Genomic DNA, 14,579 nt, shown 5'->3' with positions numbered 1-14,579 from the left:
CTCCTCTAATGTCTTCCTGTAGTAATGTCCTGAGCTGTGGCTGGGATGATCTAGGGTGCTCGGAGCCAGTGAGGGTGATGGCCATCCCCTGTATCGGCTATTCAGAGGTACATTACCTCTCACAGTGGAGGGTCTCATGGCTCTGGATTCATTTCAAGCCCTTTTAACCTGCTCCTCAGCCGCAAAGACTCCCAGAACGTCGTACAGATTGATAAAAATGCAGCCACTCCCTGCCCTCCATCTAAAAGACACAGCAGAAAAGGAAAAAGGAACAGGGAGGGAAGAGGAAAAGAAGCACGCAGGTGCCAGTTCTTGAGGTTCTTATAATGGACAGAGTTCAAGGTAGCATGACAGAACTGCTACTGCCAGATGATAGAGGAGGAAGAAGAGGAGCCAAAGGCAGGCGGTCTCTCAGCAGAGCCGATGGAATATCCCTGCTTCCCTTCCTTTGCTCCCTTTGCCTTGTGGCCTGATGGAACACCTGCTGCTAGGTGATAATATTTGCTGCAAATGTTTCTAATACCATAAGAGATTACAATGCGTAACAGTGATTTCACACTGTGAAATGTCGGTAGCCCCATTTTTGTGACACCCCCCTCCCCTTTAAAACAAGCCTCGGTTGGCCCTGTCGGCAACTGTGCAGAAGTTAATTTAGGTGTTTTGTGAAGACGCACTTGCATTTCATGAGAGGAATCCCGATACTGTGGAAGTGGAGATTTCTCTTGCCTATCCTGTGCACTGTTCACTTCTTTTTTGTTTCATTTTCATTATTATTCAACACTCTGATTCAGGGCTTGGCAAACTAGTGCCCTCCAGATGTGTTGGGACTACAACTGCCTCATCCCTGACCATCAGCCGTGGTCGCAGGGGCCCGAAACATCCGGAGGACAACAGGTTGCCTTCCCCTGCACTCCTGTTCATTAACTCTTTAGGGCTCTCAATGTACCTGGGACTTGACCAGTTAAATGAGCATCGAGACAGGACCCTGCCCCTAGCTGCTTACAGTCTAAATGTTTCTAGTGGACAACAAGGGAGGAAAAAGAGGAACAGGTAAGAGGATAAATATGTAGAAATGGAGACTGTGTGGATCAAGATTTGGCATTATGTGGGTGTTCTAGGCGGAAGTTTATAGCAGGGATGGGCAGAAGATAGATCTCCAGATGTTTTGGACTTCAGCTCCCAGAAGCCCTGGCCAGCATGGTCAGTGGTTAGGAATGCTCGGAGTTGAAGTCCAAAACATCTGGAGATCTGCTTTCTGTCCACCCATGGTTTATAGGAGGGAGGGCAATGAGAGATACTTAATAGGCTGGTTCATGTCTACCATCAAGTTGATTTTTATGTTTGTTCATAGAGTTGCTTGGATTTATTTCCTTTCGTCCAACAAGCTGAGGGGAGCCTATGTGGCTTCCCTCCCACATTATCCCCAACAACAGCCCTGTGAGGTAGGTTAGGCTGAGGAATGACGAGATGCAGTCCAGCACATCTGGAGTGCACCAGGTTGGGGAAGGCTGATCTAGTTGCATGAGGGCTGGAAAACTCCACCTGTTGGGTTGCCCAGGCCCCTACATTTTGATGCTGGTCCCTTGGACTCTGCAGTGCTTTTGAGGCCTTTGACTCCTTGTATCAAGGACATTATAAAATAATAATAATAATAATAATAGGTGCTTTCAGGTGCTCACAGAACTTCACATAAGATTACTGGGGAATCCTTACATTAACTCTGTAACATAGGCCAGAGTTGCAGAAAACTAAAGGCTTTCAAGTACATGAAATTTCTCGGATGAAAACGACTATAGCACTAACAGAGTATACCCTTGGCTTTCTAAAAAAAACCCTAAGAGAGTGATGTTTTCATTGTGCGAAGATACCTCTGGATCACGAACAGAGCAGGAATCCGATACTACCTGGACCAGTGGGTTTGTTAGCCATGCCAACAACCCAACCTTGCTGCGTTTGGACGATACAACAACCTACAAGCGGGGGTTGGGTCATGGAACGGGGGCCCATGGGCGCCCGGCACATACTGCAAACCACGGTGGCTCATTCAAGCCAATGATTGTCCTAACCCAGTCAGAGAGTTGCTTGCCTAGTCCCTCCCGGTGAGTTCACAGCAGAAGCAAGGTTCAAATCTCTATGCCAGGGGTAGGCAACCTTGCAAAACTCCCAGGTGTTTTGGACTACAAGTCCTGTCAGCCCAAACAGCATGCCTAAGGGTTATGGGAGTTGTGTTCCAAAACAGATGGGATCTCGGAAGAAAGGTGGGCAAGCACGTTTTGAAACATCTGTGAAAATCCATGCTCGCTCTTCATTGTGTATCATGTGGGTGTTTCCTCTGAAGTGGAAAAAAGGTTGCATCTGACTCTTGACTGATGTCTCTTCTGGGGCAGAGTTAAAACCTTCTCGCTGATGGCCTTTCCTCCCCTAGCACAGAATTTCAGCTGGAATGTCTAAAGATGTAGTGTGCATCATCTTGAGAATGATGTATGGCTTGGTTGCCGAGGGATGTTTTGAAAAGAGTGGCGCGATTCTCAGCGAAATGCAACCTCCTCTAAGCAGGCGTGGAGTGCAGAGAAAGAGAGACTTAAGTGTGCAGAGTTCACAGAGGGCGAGACAGCTGTGAGCCGCAGAGGGAGTGGAGAAGGGAAGTTACACACAGCGCGTGTGTGGGTTGATGGGTGGAGAACCAAAGTGCCCTGACGGAACAAGGTGCATCAGCCAAACCCTGAGAAGAAAGGAGAGCGGGCAGAAGGTCCGTAAGAACTCGGAAGCAGAGCACCATGTACCGAGGAAAGAGTGGCCGGGTCCGGAAGGCGCTGCAGGAGGCAGGTGCAGAAATCAAGGTGCGTCGGAGTGTAGTAAGGCCAGGCGGAGCCTAGGTCTTAGTTTTGGAACCAAGGAGCTGCTGTTTAGAAGGAAGGTAGCAACTCGAGAGTCAAGCAGTTGATTAAATCAGTCAGCAGTGGCTTAATGGATTAAGAAGGTGTTGGCAATTAACTGTGCTGACAATTAGAAGAATGAATTTAATTATTTTTAATCCCACTACTTACAAAAAAACCCACAGGTGGCAGGCACCATCTTGGAAGAGGCATTCCTCCTACAGGGGAAATGCCCTGTTCAAGAGACTGCTTGCTCTGACTAGTCTGGGTGTCCTCTAAAAATAGAAAGAGTGACTGTTTTAGAACTGTTGTTTTATCCTCCGTATGAAAGTTTATGCAGACTTTGGGGTCTTTTTTTTAGAAACGTGATATTTTCCACAAAGCTGCGCTGGTTTGACTAACGCTGTCCATTCAAATAAATGTTAGTTGATTTTAATCAAGAGTTTATACTTGATTTTAATGGTTGATATAAATTACTTAAGCTCATGCGATGGACAAGATTTCTTTAATCCTGTGATAACCTAGCTGATATGGCAACTTGGTAGAAAGTGTAATAGTATTTAGGGATGTGTTCTGTCTCTGATCTTAGGGTTGCCATATTCTGAACTATGTGTTTATAGTCTCCACATTATGTTTATTATTACATTTATATTCCATCTTTTTTCCTCTTGCAAGGAACCCAAGGTGGCTTACATGATCCTCCTGTTCATTTTATCCTCTTGACAACACTGGGAGGTAGGTTAGGCTGAGAGCCAGTGACCAGCTGGAAGTCTCCCAGTCAGCTTCATGACTGAGTGGGGACTAGAAGCCAGATTTCCAAGTCCAACGCCCCCAGCCCCAGTCCAACACTCTAAAGACTACACTACACTGTATAAAAGTACTAGATGGATCGGGTGGCCTGCATTCAAGTGTGCACTTAGCCATGAAGCCAACTTGGTGCCTTTGAGCAAGTTGCTTCTCTCTCTGTCTAACCTACCTGCGGGTGTTACAAAGGAAAAAACATAGGATGAACCCCATGTATACCACCCAGAGCTCCTTGGAGGTCAGGACAAACATGTAATAAATAAATAAATACCAGATTTTACACCAAATAAAGCAAAACCCTGTGACAAGCCCAGCAGAATAAGCAAAAATGTTGACGGAGCGGCTTAGTTTGTATGCTGCTTCTCCTTCTGCCAGCTGTTGGGAGGGTCATTGAACTATGAAAAGTACTGGAGTTTCTGGCCACTCAAAATCCTTTTCATTCCACCTTTGATTTAAGAGATGTCCCCAGGTGTTACGTGTGTATTTATTCAAACATACTTTCACAGTTAATAAGGGCTAGGCACTTGCTTTCTTAAAGTAAGATTGCTTCGGAAGTTGAGCTCTTCACCCCTGGGTTTTGTACCCTGCTGTGTTGTGTGGGGCGATCATGGAAGTACGGCCCGCTGTACTGTAAAATAATTTCAAGGGCATAAATTGAAGAGCTGCAAAAGTGGAATTAGTTCACAGATGTCATTGATGTGTGTTTTCAGAGCTTGAATAAGGACTAAAAGTGACTTGCTTCCTGGACAAGTATTTGTCTGCCGCTTGGTTGTGTGTGACGCCCGTATATGTGTGATTTATTGATATATGTGTGTGTGTAGCTTGTATGTTTAGTTACTGTCCATCTGCATCTGGTCTGAAATCCACAGAAACAAGGAGAGTATTTTTTAAAAAAAAGTCAGAGAGCCAGTGTGGTGTAGTGGTTAGAGTGTTGGATGGGGACTTGGGGGACCTGGGTCCTGGTCCTCATTTGGCCAAGAAGCTCACTGGGTGACTTTGGGCTCATCACTGACACTCAGCCTAATCTACGTCACTGGCTTGTTGGGAGGGCAAAATTGAGAGGAGGGTTATGTAAGCCACCTTGGGTTCCTTGCAGGAGAAAAAAGGGTGGGATATAAATGTAATAAATTATTCTTTCAGACAACAGAATGGTGCTTATTTCCCAGTAAATGTGTTTAGCATCAGGGCATTCCGGTAGTCATGACGATGCTACGATTGAAGCGTGGTTCAAATGCAAAACACTTGCTGAGAGCTTTTCTTTTTCATCAGGACTGGCAAAGAGGTTTTGTTTTTGTTTTTTGCGCTAATGTATCAGGGATGTAGAAGCAGTCCCAAAACGGGGAAGGGCAGGGAAGAAGAGGAGAAATGTTAGTTGTGTGCTTCACAACTGAAGTAATATACATGGGAGTCTAAGGGGGTCTCTGTGGGCCATTAAGTCGATGGTCTAAAATTACCTAGCTGCAGATCTATGTAGAACATAGTGACCTAGCGTTTGGATTGTAAAAGGAAATATAGGCCAGCGAGGCAATTCTGCATTGATCGAATGCAACGAACGGGACCTGAAATGTGATGCAGGACCTGAAATGCAGTGCAGCGCATCAGGGTCTCCTTCACACATGCATGTTCAATCAGGTAGCGACTTGCATGTTTGAAGGAAGTGTTGCAGTTGTAACACCACAGATTGAACCCGCTCCATATCACCTAAAACGCACTGCTTTTTCATTGGAGTTGATCCGTGGATTCAGCTGCCCATCACTGAATGTAGAGAAATCCATTGATGTTTGTGGATGCGTGATTCAGGTGTGCTGGATTGGAGGTAATGCAGAAACAAAGGTGAGCGTCTTATATTTCTCTAGATTTAAAAAGAGAGGCTGTGTTTTATTTAAAAGCATTTTCTTAAAAGCCTGGTTAAAGCTGTCAAACGTGGCCTTACACTCTTGCATTCTTGACTTGACTAGGAATGCTTTTAGTGTTCCATAGAAGGAGAGTTAACTTCAGGTTTTTTTTAAATTGCCCTGGATTTTCTTGCTTTTCAGAGGTGCGGTGTGTTGACAAATTTCCCATATATCTACAGATGGATTGTGTGTGAGTGTGTATGTGTACATTTTTAAATGTTGTGAAATCTTTGACTTGCAGAGCAGGTTTGGGAAGGTGTCACTTAATCAGCCCTGAAATGTCTGTATGTTTCTGTTTTTAAATAAAGCAACTAGATTTTATTTTGACAGTTTGCAGTTAAAAAAAAATTGCTTTCTTTTGGGTTTTAGGTTTCCAAAGCTGTTCTTTAAAGAGAGCAGATCTTTGTGGCTTCTTGCTTCAGTTTTGGCATCTTTTGCTCTTTATTAATACAGTGCCATTGGTACAGAGTCACAGGAGCGAATGACAAATATCCCTTCTCTGGGGAGTTGACAGGCTAACTTTAGACAGGGGAGGAAGACAACAGACCAAGGGGAGAGACAAGGATTACAAGGGAATATGGAGAGTAAATTTAGGCCTTGTTCCAGAGTGGGTTGCAGATTGGGAGGCTAAGCCAAGGCCACTTATGAGTGGCCAAAAAACAGGAAAAACATCACCAAAAAAGAGCACAACAATTTGCATAACATTTGCATATGTGATTTAAATGTATAAATGCTAATTTAGAAATAACTATTCAAATGTAAATAGAAACACAAGACATCTCAGCATTGTGTGGACGGCTGTGACCAGGTGACCTGTGTGCCTGCCTGTTCAGTCTGCTGTCCAGGTGTTCACTGTGGATGGGCCACAGTTCTGATGGTTCCTTGCCTTTCAACCAGAAACTGGATAGGACAGCCCTTGAAATAGAGGACTGCCCTCTGTAAAAGAGGACACATGGCCACCCTACAACGGCTTCTTGTGCATTTTATGCAAAACATTAATTTGGTGTTTTGCTTCTAAATAGTGCAACGGGTGTTTTAAATTTCTTATCGCAAAAATGCGGCATGTTCAGCCAAACCCTCAATCGTGTATGTCTTTTTCCAGTCTACTTCTGTCTTTCTGATTTGCAGCCGTCTCCTAAGGATTTTGTTCGGAAGTAAGTCCTGCTGAGTAGTTGGACTTGACCTCAAAGCCATATGCACAGAATTACAACCTCAGAGCGCTTCAAGCCCCTGATCTCCAGTTAAAAGCAGCTTGGTTAGGTGGGCTGGGAAAGACTTTGGGGAGTCATGGTGTGTCAGAGTAGATGGTGCTCCCACTCAGTCAATGCTCTCAGTTTAAAGCAACTTCTAAATAGCCAATCCCTTGTGGTGGTTCAGAAGTCTCCAGGTGACCAGGCACAGAAGCTTTTGTCAATGGGAAGAGATTTGGCTGCTTCTCAGACAGTGGATGCATCACAAATAACATAAGCTTGCAACCTTTGTGTTCTGCTCTGCAAGGCTGGTATCCCCACCCTGACTGAACAGCGAGATGTCTCATCATCTCATATGTATATATAAGTTGCTATGCAATTCTGAAATCTTTTCACACAAGTGTAGAAATTGGGACTGGGGTCAAAATTCAACATTGTGAGAACCTTACTATGTCTCGGTTTAAAATCAAGTCTCTAGTCCCTGTTGCTATGGAGATGAGCTTTAAAATATGTAAACAGCACTTGATGAAATCTCAGACGGATGCTGGTCAGGAGTTCAGGTCTTCTTTGTCCTCTGTAGTTAGGAGAGGCAGAATATATTATGAGAATTAATGCAAATTCTACACATGGAATTCTGTAATTGGGGAATATGAGTAATTCCCCACCCCCCTTTGTATCACAGTGCCATTATCGCAGGCTCCTGGGTCCTTTTTAACGAGGGTGGCTTATACTATCATACCATTGGTCCATTGTGTCCAAAATTGGGCCTGTTTGCACGTCATGACAGCCCACTGTGGGTTAATTTACCTGCGGCGGCGATTGTGTCGTGCCGGGCATCCACGGTCACCATTGCTTGGCTTACCGTGGCTTCTCGTATCATGAGAGCCCAGGCAACAGGAGTTGTTTGAGAGTTAGACAACCCTCAAATAACCCTGGAACAAGGCATGGGTTATTTGAGAGTTGTCTAACCCTCAAACAACCCCTCTTGCCTGTGTTTGCACAGTACAGCAAGATGGGTGCCCATGGGTGTGAGGCAAAGATGATGGGCGCCCGGCACAGCTTGACAGCCCCCGGGGGTAAATGAACCCACGGTGGGCTGTTGTGCTGCGCAAACCAGGTCATCATCTGCTGTGGTGCGCAGGGTCCCAGGCAGAGAAGGGTCCTTCCTATAATCTCTCCCTGTGATTCTTTGCATTGGAGATAGCCAGGGATTGAACCTGGATCCTTCTGGTTGCCAAGCAAGGGCTCTACCCTGGAACGGCGAGCCTTACATGGAGTTCTGCGGTGGGCTCTTCCAGCCTGCAAACACATGAGGCGTTGTGCCAGTTTCCATAACTGGTAGTTGCTATAATTTGCGTCACTGAGTAAACTCTTGGAAGTTGTACCTTAAAAAAATAAATAAAGCTGATGATTTTGTTGTGTTTGCTTCTTTTTCAGGCCAAGCCTATTTATGGTGGATGGCTTTTGCTGGCACCGGAAGGCACCGATTTTGACAACCCTGTGCATCGCTCTCGGGTAAGGAAGAGGCTTTTTTCCTCTGCTGAGCCAGCGGGGCACTAAGGGTAGTCACAGCCCAGATGGACCTGCGCTTGGTGAACTGAGCATATGCCAAGAACCAGCAGGCATGCAGGAAAAGCATCGGATGTGACTTCTCGAGTGCAAAACTCTGCTTTCTCCAAATCTTTGCTTTCGTCATACCAAAAAACTAAGCAAAAAACCATCACTAAGTTTCTAGCATTTATGGCTGTGAAAATATGCTCAAGTGTGCGTAGGGAATTCCTGCAAGAAATCTCAGTAGTGGCTAAATAGGACTTGCAGAGGTCTGGGGCTAGAACATCGATGTCCTGAGCATTTTGTTACCTGGAATAGCAAAGAACAGGGGAAATTATGCAAAATGACTATATATATATATATGTATATGCAGATCTGCTCTGTTTTGCATCATCTTAACAGGGCACACCATTCGGCTTTTCTTGATGGAGAATTAAAGTTGACTGGGTGCAGAAATTGTTATTAGCACAGAATATCCAGCCCTGCTCATACTTCTGGAGTTTGAGGCTGTTGGAAGGAAGTCTGAGAAACCAAGTAGAGGCAAACAAGGCCCCCTTGTTTTCGACAGAGGGTGACCCTTATGGCCTCCTGAGAGTGAGGGTTGGTGCATTAGTTGGAGCTTTCCAGGCTTGCAAGTTGGGTGCAGGCAGAGCCTCTCACAATTCTGGTCACCAGGTGGTCAGCAGTAACCATGCATCACTTTCTGACAGTCCTCCCTGCCCTTGGTCCCTGGGTATCCAGTTTTAGCAGGCGGCAGTATTGCAACCAAAACTCTCCCCATGACCCGAATTCGATCCCGGCGGAAGCCAGGTCCCGGGTAGCCGGCTCAGGTCGACTCAGCCCCCCATCCTTCCGAGGTCGGTAAAATGAGTACCCAGCTTGCTGGGGGAAAGGTGGTCACGACTGGGGAAGGCAATGGCAAGCCACCCCACTACAGTCTGCCACGAAAACGCCAGCGCAAGCGGCGTCCCTCTAGGGGTCAGCAATGACTCGGTGCTTGCACAGGAGGAGCCTTTCCTTTCCTTTCCTTTCCTTTCCTTTCCTTTCCTTTCCTTTCCTTTCCTTTCCTTTCCTTTCCTTTCCTTTCTCAGAGCAGCAAGATGATGATCACTGCCTGTGATCTTCATGTTGTTTCTGCTTAAGCTGGGAGCAGTTTCTGGGACTGTGGTGTCCATGTAAAGCCGGGGTGTTGAACCTGTTTCTGCCTGAGGGCTTCATTCAATTTCAGGGAAGCTCTCAAGGGCTGGTTCCAGTGGTGGGCTGGGCCTAAGGCAAATGGCATCTAAAATTCCCCAAATCCTAGCATATTTTAGCTTAAAGCTGTTACTGCCAGTAATTAAGGCTTAGCAATGGCTTTTCAACCTTTTAGAATGGGGAAAAAACTGCAGAAAGCCAAGAAACCACCAAACGGGCCGGCAGTTGGAGAAAAGACCGTGCCAGGGGAAGGAGGCATGGTCATCTGGGGACCCCAAGCGGGCCAGAGGTTCAGCACCCCTGACGTAAAGAAACAAAGTTGGAAGAGAGTAAGAACAGACATGAAGGAGGACGGGGGAAATGTCAAGGAAGGTTAAGAACCGTTAAGGTTTATCTCCCTCTGTGGGAATTGGGTTGGGAGTTTCCTCTGGTTCAGATACCATGTTTTAAATGGTGTGTTCTTGCTTCTCTCTCGCTTCCAGAAATGGCAGCGTCGGTTCTTCATCCTCTACGAGCATGGCCTACTCCGCTACGCCTTAGACGAGATGGTGAGTGGCAACGTCTTTTCTCCTGAAGCAATGCCATTTCATTTGCTTGCTGTGGGATTGTCATAATGAGAGGCTGAGGCAGTTTGAGGCAGAAGCCTATAAGAGCGGTTGACCCATAGAGAGCTTGGGGGCCTCTGTGTTGGGGGAGGGAGATGTGGCTCATCGTAGGCTGCTGTTTTGAGCGGGTTCTGGGATGGCGGTGTGTTTGCTCCTTTTTCTTTCATGGCCTGTGGTGGTAGCATGTTTCCGACTGTGAATGCGTAGGCCCAAATGTGGAAGGGTCCAGAACCTGACAGGAACAGAAAGCACTTCTTCTCCCTAGCTGATAGTTATGCACTGTGTATAAGCTGGGGGCAGGAGAAGGCCCCCTTTCCACTCAGTTCCTTAGCGACCGTTACGGATGGCTGTTCGGAGCCTCACCGCTGTTGGTTACACCCTTGAACCTCAGAGTAGCTTGACAGGTTTCAGTTCCCCTCTTTCCCCTGCTTTGTTTCCTTTAGGTAGTGGGTGCGGTGAAATCACACGTGTCTTCCAGGATTTCTTATTTCTTACTCTGCTGTTGCGGGAATGAGCCTCAGCTGGTGAATGGCTGGGCAGGGTTTGGCAGTGTGTCCCAACATAGATATAAAGCCCTGGACTTAGTTTAAATGGTTGAGTCATACGGCCGTCGCTAGTCCTCTGCACCTGTTTCTCTCGGTAACTGCCAGCATCCCAGTATTGGCTGCTGTGTCTCCTTATGATTTACTGTGCATCTGCAAGTTATCGTGTAGACCTGTTGTGATGAGTTGTCCTAACCTTTGGGCTTGGATCCGGCCGTTGCTGTCTCCCACCTGCCTCTGCTCTCATCAGGCTTGGCTTTCTTGCCTTTAAATACCTGTAGGCAAACTTTGCATCCTCCCATTTCCTGTCCCATCTCCCGTGGGGCTTCCATAGGAATATAGTATTAATATAGTATAACAGTATCCCCACTGTTAGGGGGGGGGGGGCTGGAGCCAAGCCACACCCCCTGGAGAAACCCCGGGAGGCCCCTCAGGCCAAAATGGGGAGTCTGGTGTACTTGATGAGTCCAGCGGGGCAGGGGCTCTGTACCCCTGGAATATAGGAAATTTCCTTCTACTGAGTCAGATCCTTGGCCCATCTAACCAGGTATTGCTGACACTGACGGGCAGCAGTGGCTCTTCAGGGTTTCAGGCAGGGTTTTTTCCAGCTATATCTGCAGATGTCAGGGTTTGAACCTGAGACCTTCTGCATTCAAAGCAGGTGCTCCACCACGGAGCTGGCCCATCCCTGTTTGGGTGAGGCCAGGAAAAGAATCCCAAATAACTTAGCAATGCAATTGCATTGCTTCCTCCCACTGCCTTTCGCAATGTTATGTTTAAAGTTTATTTCTGTGCCACTTTTCTGGCAGAAAAAAAGCCCCCACAGCAGCTCACTTAAAAAAAAATAAAAAAATAAAATCTTGCCCATTGTCATCATGCTGAACGATGCAGTTGGTTCTTCTGCTGCCATTCCAGACAAATGGCTGCTGCATCAGATACCGGGGATGGGTTCCAGCTCACAGCCTGCGGACAACTCACAGACACGCACACACGTTGGTCACAGCAGATGACAAAAGATGGCAGCATTGACTGTTTGTGCTGCTAAGCCCATTCACACGCGGTGGCCGTGTTCTTACATTGTGTGTGGGCACTGTCCCGTGGTGTCCTCAGAAAACATGACTGTAGCCAGCAGGCTCCTGAGGTGTGGGTTGTGATGGAAAGTGTTGTGGGATAGTTTTAGAGGCTGGCAAACTTGCTCAGGCCTTCTGAGAAACCAAAAGGCCTACCTCATTATGGTTCTTGGTGACCCAACCTGGGAGTTGTAGTCCAACACAGCTGGAAGGCACCAGGGTTGGGGAGGCTGCTGTAACCTGGCCTGCCTGCTGGACAGATCCTGAAATGCCAAGCCTAGCCGTTTCGGGTGGTTTGTCTAGATTCTTCTCCTTCAAGGCCTGCCTCCATTTTACTCTCCTCCAAGATGGGCTCTGTGAGAAACCCCTTCTCGAAGGGAAGAGAGTATTGTATGAGAGACCCTAGGAGGGGAAGGGGAAACATGAGTGTTGAGGGGCAGGTGGGATTAGATGGCAGAATTCCCTCACAAGGTACATCTCGGTGCCTTTAATTGACTCGTTTGGTACGGACATATGAGAGTGCCCCCTTCTCTGAGGGAACTGTGGTAAAGGTTTGGCTGAGGTAAAGTTGACATCCTCAGATTCTCCTGTTTCCATCTGTCAACTTAAGTGTGTGTGTGTGTGTGTGTGTGTGTTTTTCCTCCCCTTGATGGTTGGTTATTTTTGGTTCCTGTGAGTATGGCTGTCCCCTGCTGTTTCCTGAGAACCGGGCACTTCTGTTGTGATGCCCGGAGCAAATAAATAGGTCAGTGTAGAGGTGCGTTCCCTCAGCCGTGTAGTCTGTGCCAAACAGTTCCCCTCCTCTCCATGCTGGAAGTGGGGCCTGTAGTGAAGGAACTGGTTTGCTCAGCTTAGCAGAGAGAGATCAGTCAAGTCTGTCATTTTTCCTTCTGTCAGCAAAGTCGCTCTTGGCAGGGGTGTTTTCGAAGGTGGTTGTTCTGCACCTTATTCACTGAAAGGAACATGTATGCATTTACTGGATGGGGTTGGAAGGCTAATGAAATTATCAGAATTTTGATTACAGAAGGGGAAAAATATATATTGCAGGAACGTCACACATGGAGCTCCTCTCTGTTCTTAACATCTAAGGCCTAGTTGACAATAGACTTGTGTCTGGACTATACCACTTCAGACTGCAGGGGAGGGCTAACATGATGTTCCCCTCTGGAAAAAAATGATTCTAAGTTGGTGGCTAGTAAGATTTGCCTCCATGTGAGCAGAGGAGCTTTTGCAAACTGGAGGGTTTTATTCTTTTGGCAGGCATGTGGTTGAGCCACAAATGATTTACATTATTATACTCTGGACTTCTTTACAAGGCTGCAGTAATAAGAAGGTCGACCCTTTTGGCTTCTCTTGAGCATACCTATGAACGGCTTTTGAGGAGAGTTCTTCCTTCGGTTTCCCTTGCTGTTCTGAGGGGTTCCTCCACCCCCCAACACAAGCCGCTGTGAGAGAATAAGGCGTTGCTTTTTGGCTCAGTATGAAAACGAACCCTCGAGCTTGCAGAACTGCTGCTTTTTGTTACCACTGGCCGCTTTGTGTCACCGCTGGAACTTCATCCAAATCCTCTTAATCAGCCATGCTGGAGTGCCGTAACATTTCTCTTGTCCCGTCTCCAGGCAACCTGGCTGCTTTCACTGGGATAATATTTCCTGAAATGACAATAGGAAGACGGCTCATGGGAAGGAGGGAGCGGGTGAAGCTGCATGGAAGGCCCAGGAGTGAGATGGCAGGAAATCAGTGGGATGTTGAGTAAAAATAGGTCCTCTCTTTCTAAACAGCTCTGGTACATGGCCGTGGACAGTCTAGGAGCTGGCTGGCTGGGGAGTAGGGGGCATAAATGGCTGGAACTGGTGTTGGAGGAGAACTTTGCAAGCAGTGGGAGAGGAGACATAATCCAGACGCTTTTATAGCTCTCCCAGGTCAAGGGGAGCCAATGGGTTGCTGAGGTGGGTGGAGTTACCCCAGAGCCTGGGGAGGACATCATAGCCTGGAAAGTCTTTAATGTCCCACACGGGGCAGCAGAGTCCAGATCCAGAGGTTCTAGCCCTTGCAGCTCCTAACGCCAGTTCAGAAACACTTTCCTTGTGGAAGGGCTACCTATGATTGGATTTACTGTTCTTTTAATAGGTCATCCATGTTTAGTGACAATTTCCAGCGGGTGGCCCTGTTAGTCTCTTGCCGCAAAAACAGCAAAGAGCCTTGTGGCACCTTAATGGCTAACCACTGGGCCAGCATAAATTTGTTAGTCTTTGAGGTGCCGCTAGATGCTTTGTGTTTTGTAGATTTTCGTGGTGTACATGATTTTATTGTTCATTTGTTTGGCCAAATTCCATTTTGGAGAAGGTTTTGGGGGGCACATTCCAGTGGGGGGGGGGGCAAAGGCAAAAGGGCCCCAAATACCAGCATGTTTAAGCTTCAAGCTACTGCCAGTATCTAAGCCTTAGGAGAGGCATTTCAGCCTTTTGGAACAGCTTGTGACCCTTTGCCCCACCTCTCTCTTGCCCCATGCGTGGCAAAACCATGCATTGGGGTTGGACTGACTTAAGTTAGGAAAGGAGACCGAGGTCAAGCTGCAGTCCCGCCGCCTACTTTCCAGGCAGGAAAAAACTACAAGGGGGAAATCGGAGCAGTGCAAATGGATCCCTGACTCTTGTGCTGCTACTGTTGTTATTTCTGGGCTGTTTGGCTTACCTACACACACAGCCAGCGCCACAGGAGGGAAGGATGCAAATAATAATGAGAGCATTTAACCAGAATCTCTTTAGCTGTAAAACGGAAAAAAGCTAGGGCCAGAAGGAGAGCTTAGTCATTAAGGTCTTGCACTCTTTTTCTCTGGAACAGGAGGATAT

General features: G+C 47.0%; 1 protein-coding gene across 2 annotated transcripts in view; it reads left to right on the top strand.

Annotated features, from left to right (window-relative positions):
• Positions 1-14,579, top strand: part of MPRIP (myosin phosphatase Rho interacting protein) — a 164,241-nt gene that overhangs the window by 21,580 nt on the left and 128,082 nt on the right. For both annotated transcript variants that reach the window (XM_084818180.1, XM_084818179.1), the window contains exons 2-3: positions 8,203-8,280; positions 9,993-10,058. In XM_084818180.1, the coding sequence (XP_084674306.1) occupies positions 8,203-8,280; positions 9,993-10,058 (144 nt within the window). The remainder of the gene's footprint in view (positions 1-8,202; positions 8,281-9,992; positions 10,059-14,579) is intronic.

The sequence above is a fragment of the Heloderma suspectum genome, chromosome 12 (assembly GCF_057233095.1).
Source record: "Heloderma suspectum isolate Gila_16-S chromosome 12, 16-S_ref, whole genome shotgun sequence".
NCBI lineage: Eukaryota > Metazoa > Chordata > Lepidosauria > Squamata > Helodermatidae > Heloderma > Heloderma suspectum.
Note: the sequence above shows the minus strand (reverse complement) of the source record. Positions and strands in the feature narration are given on the sequence as shown.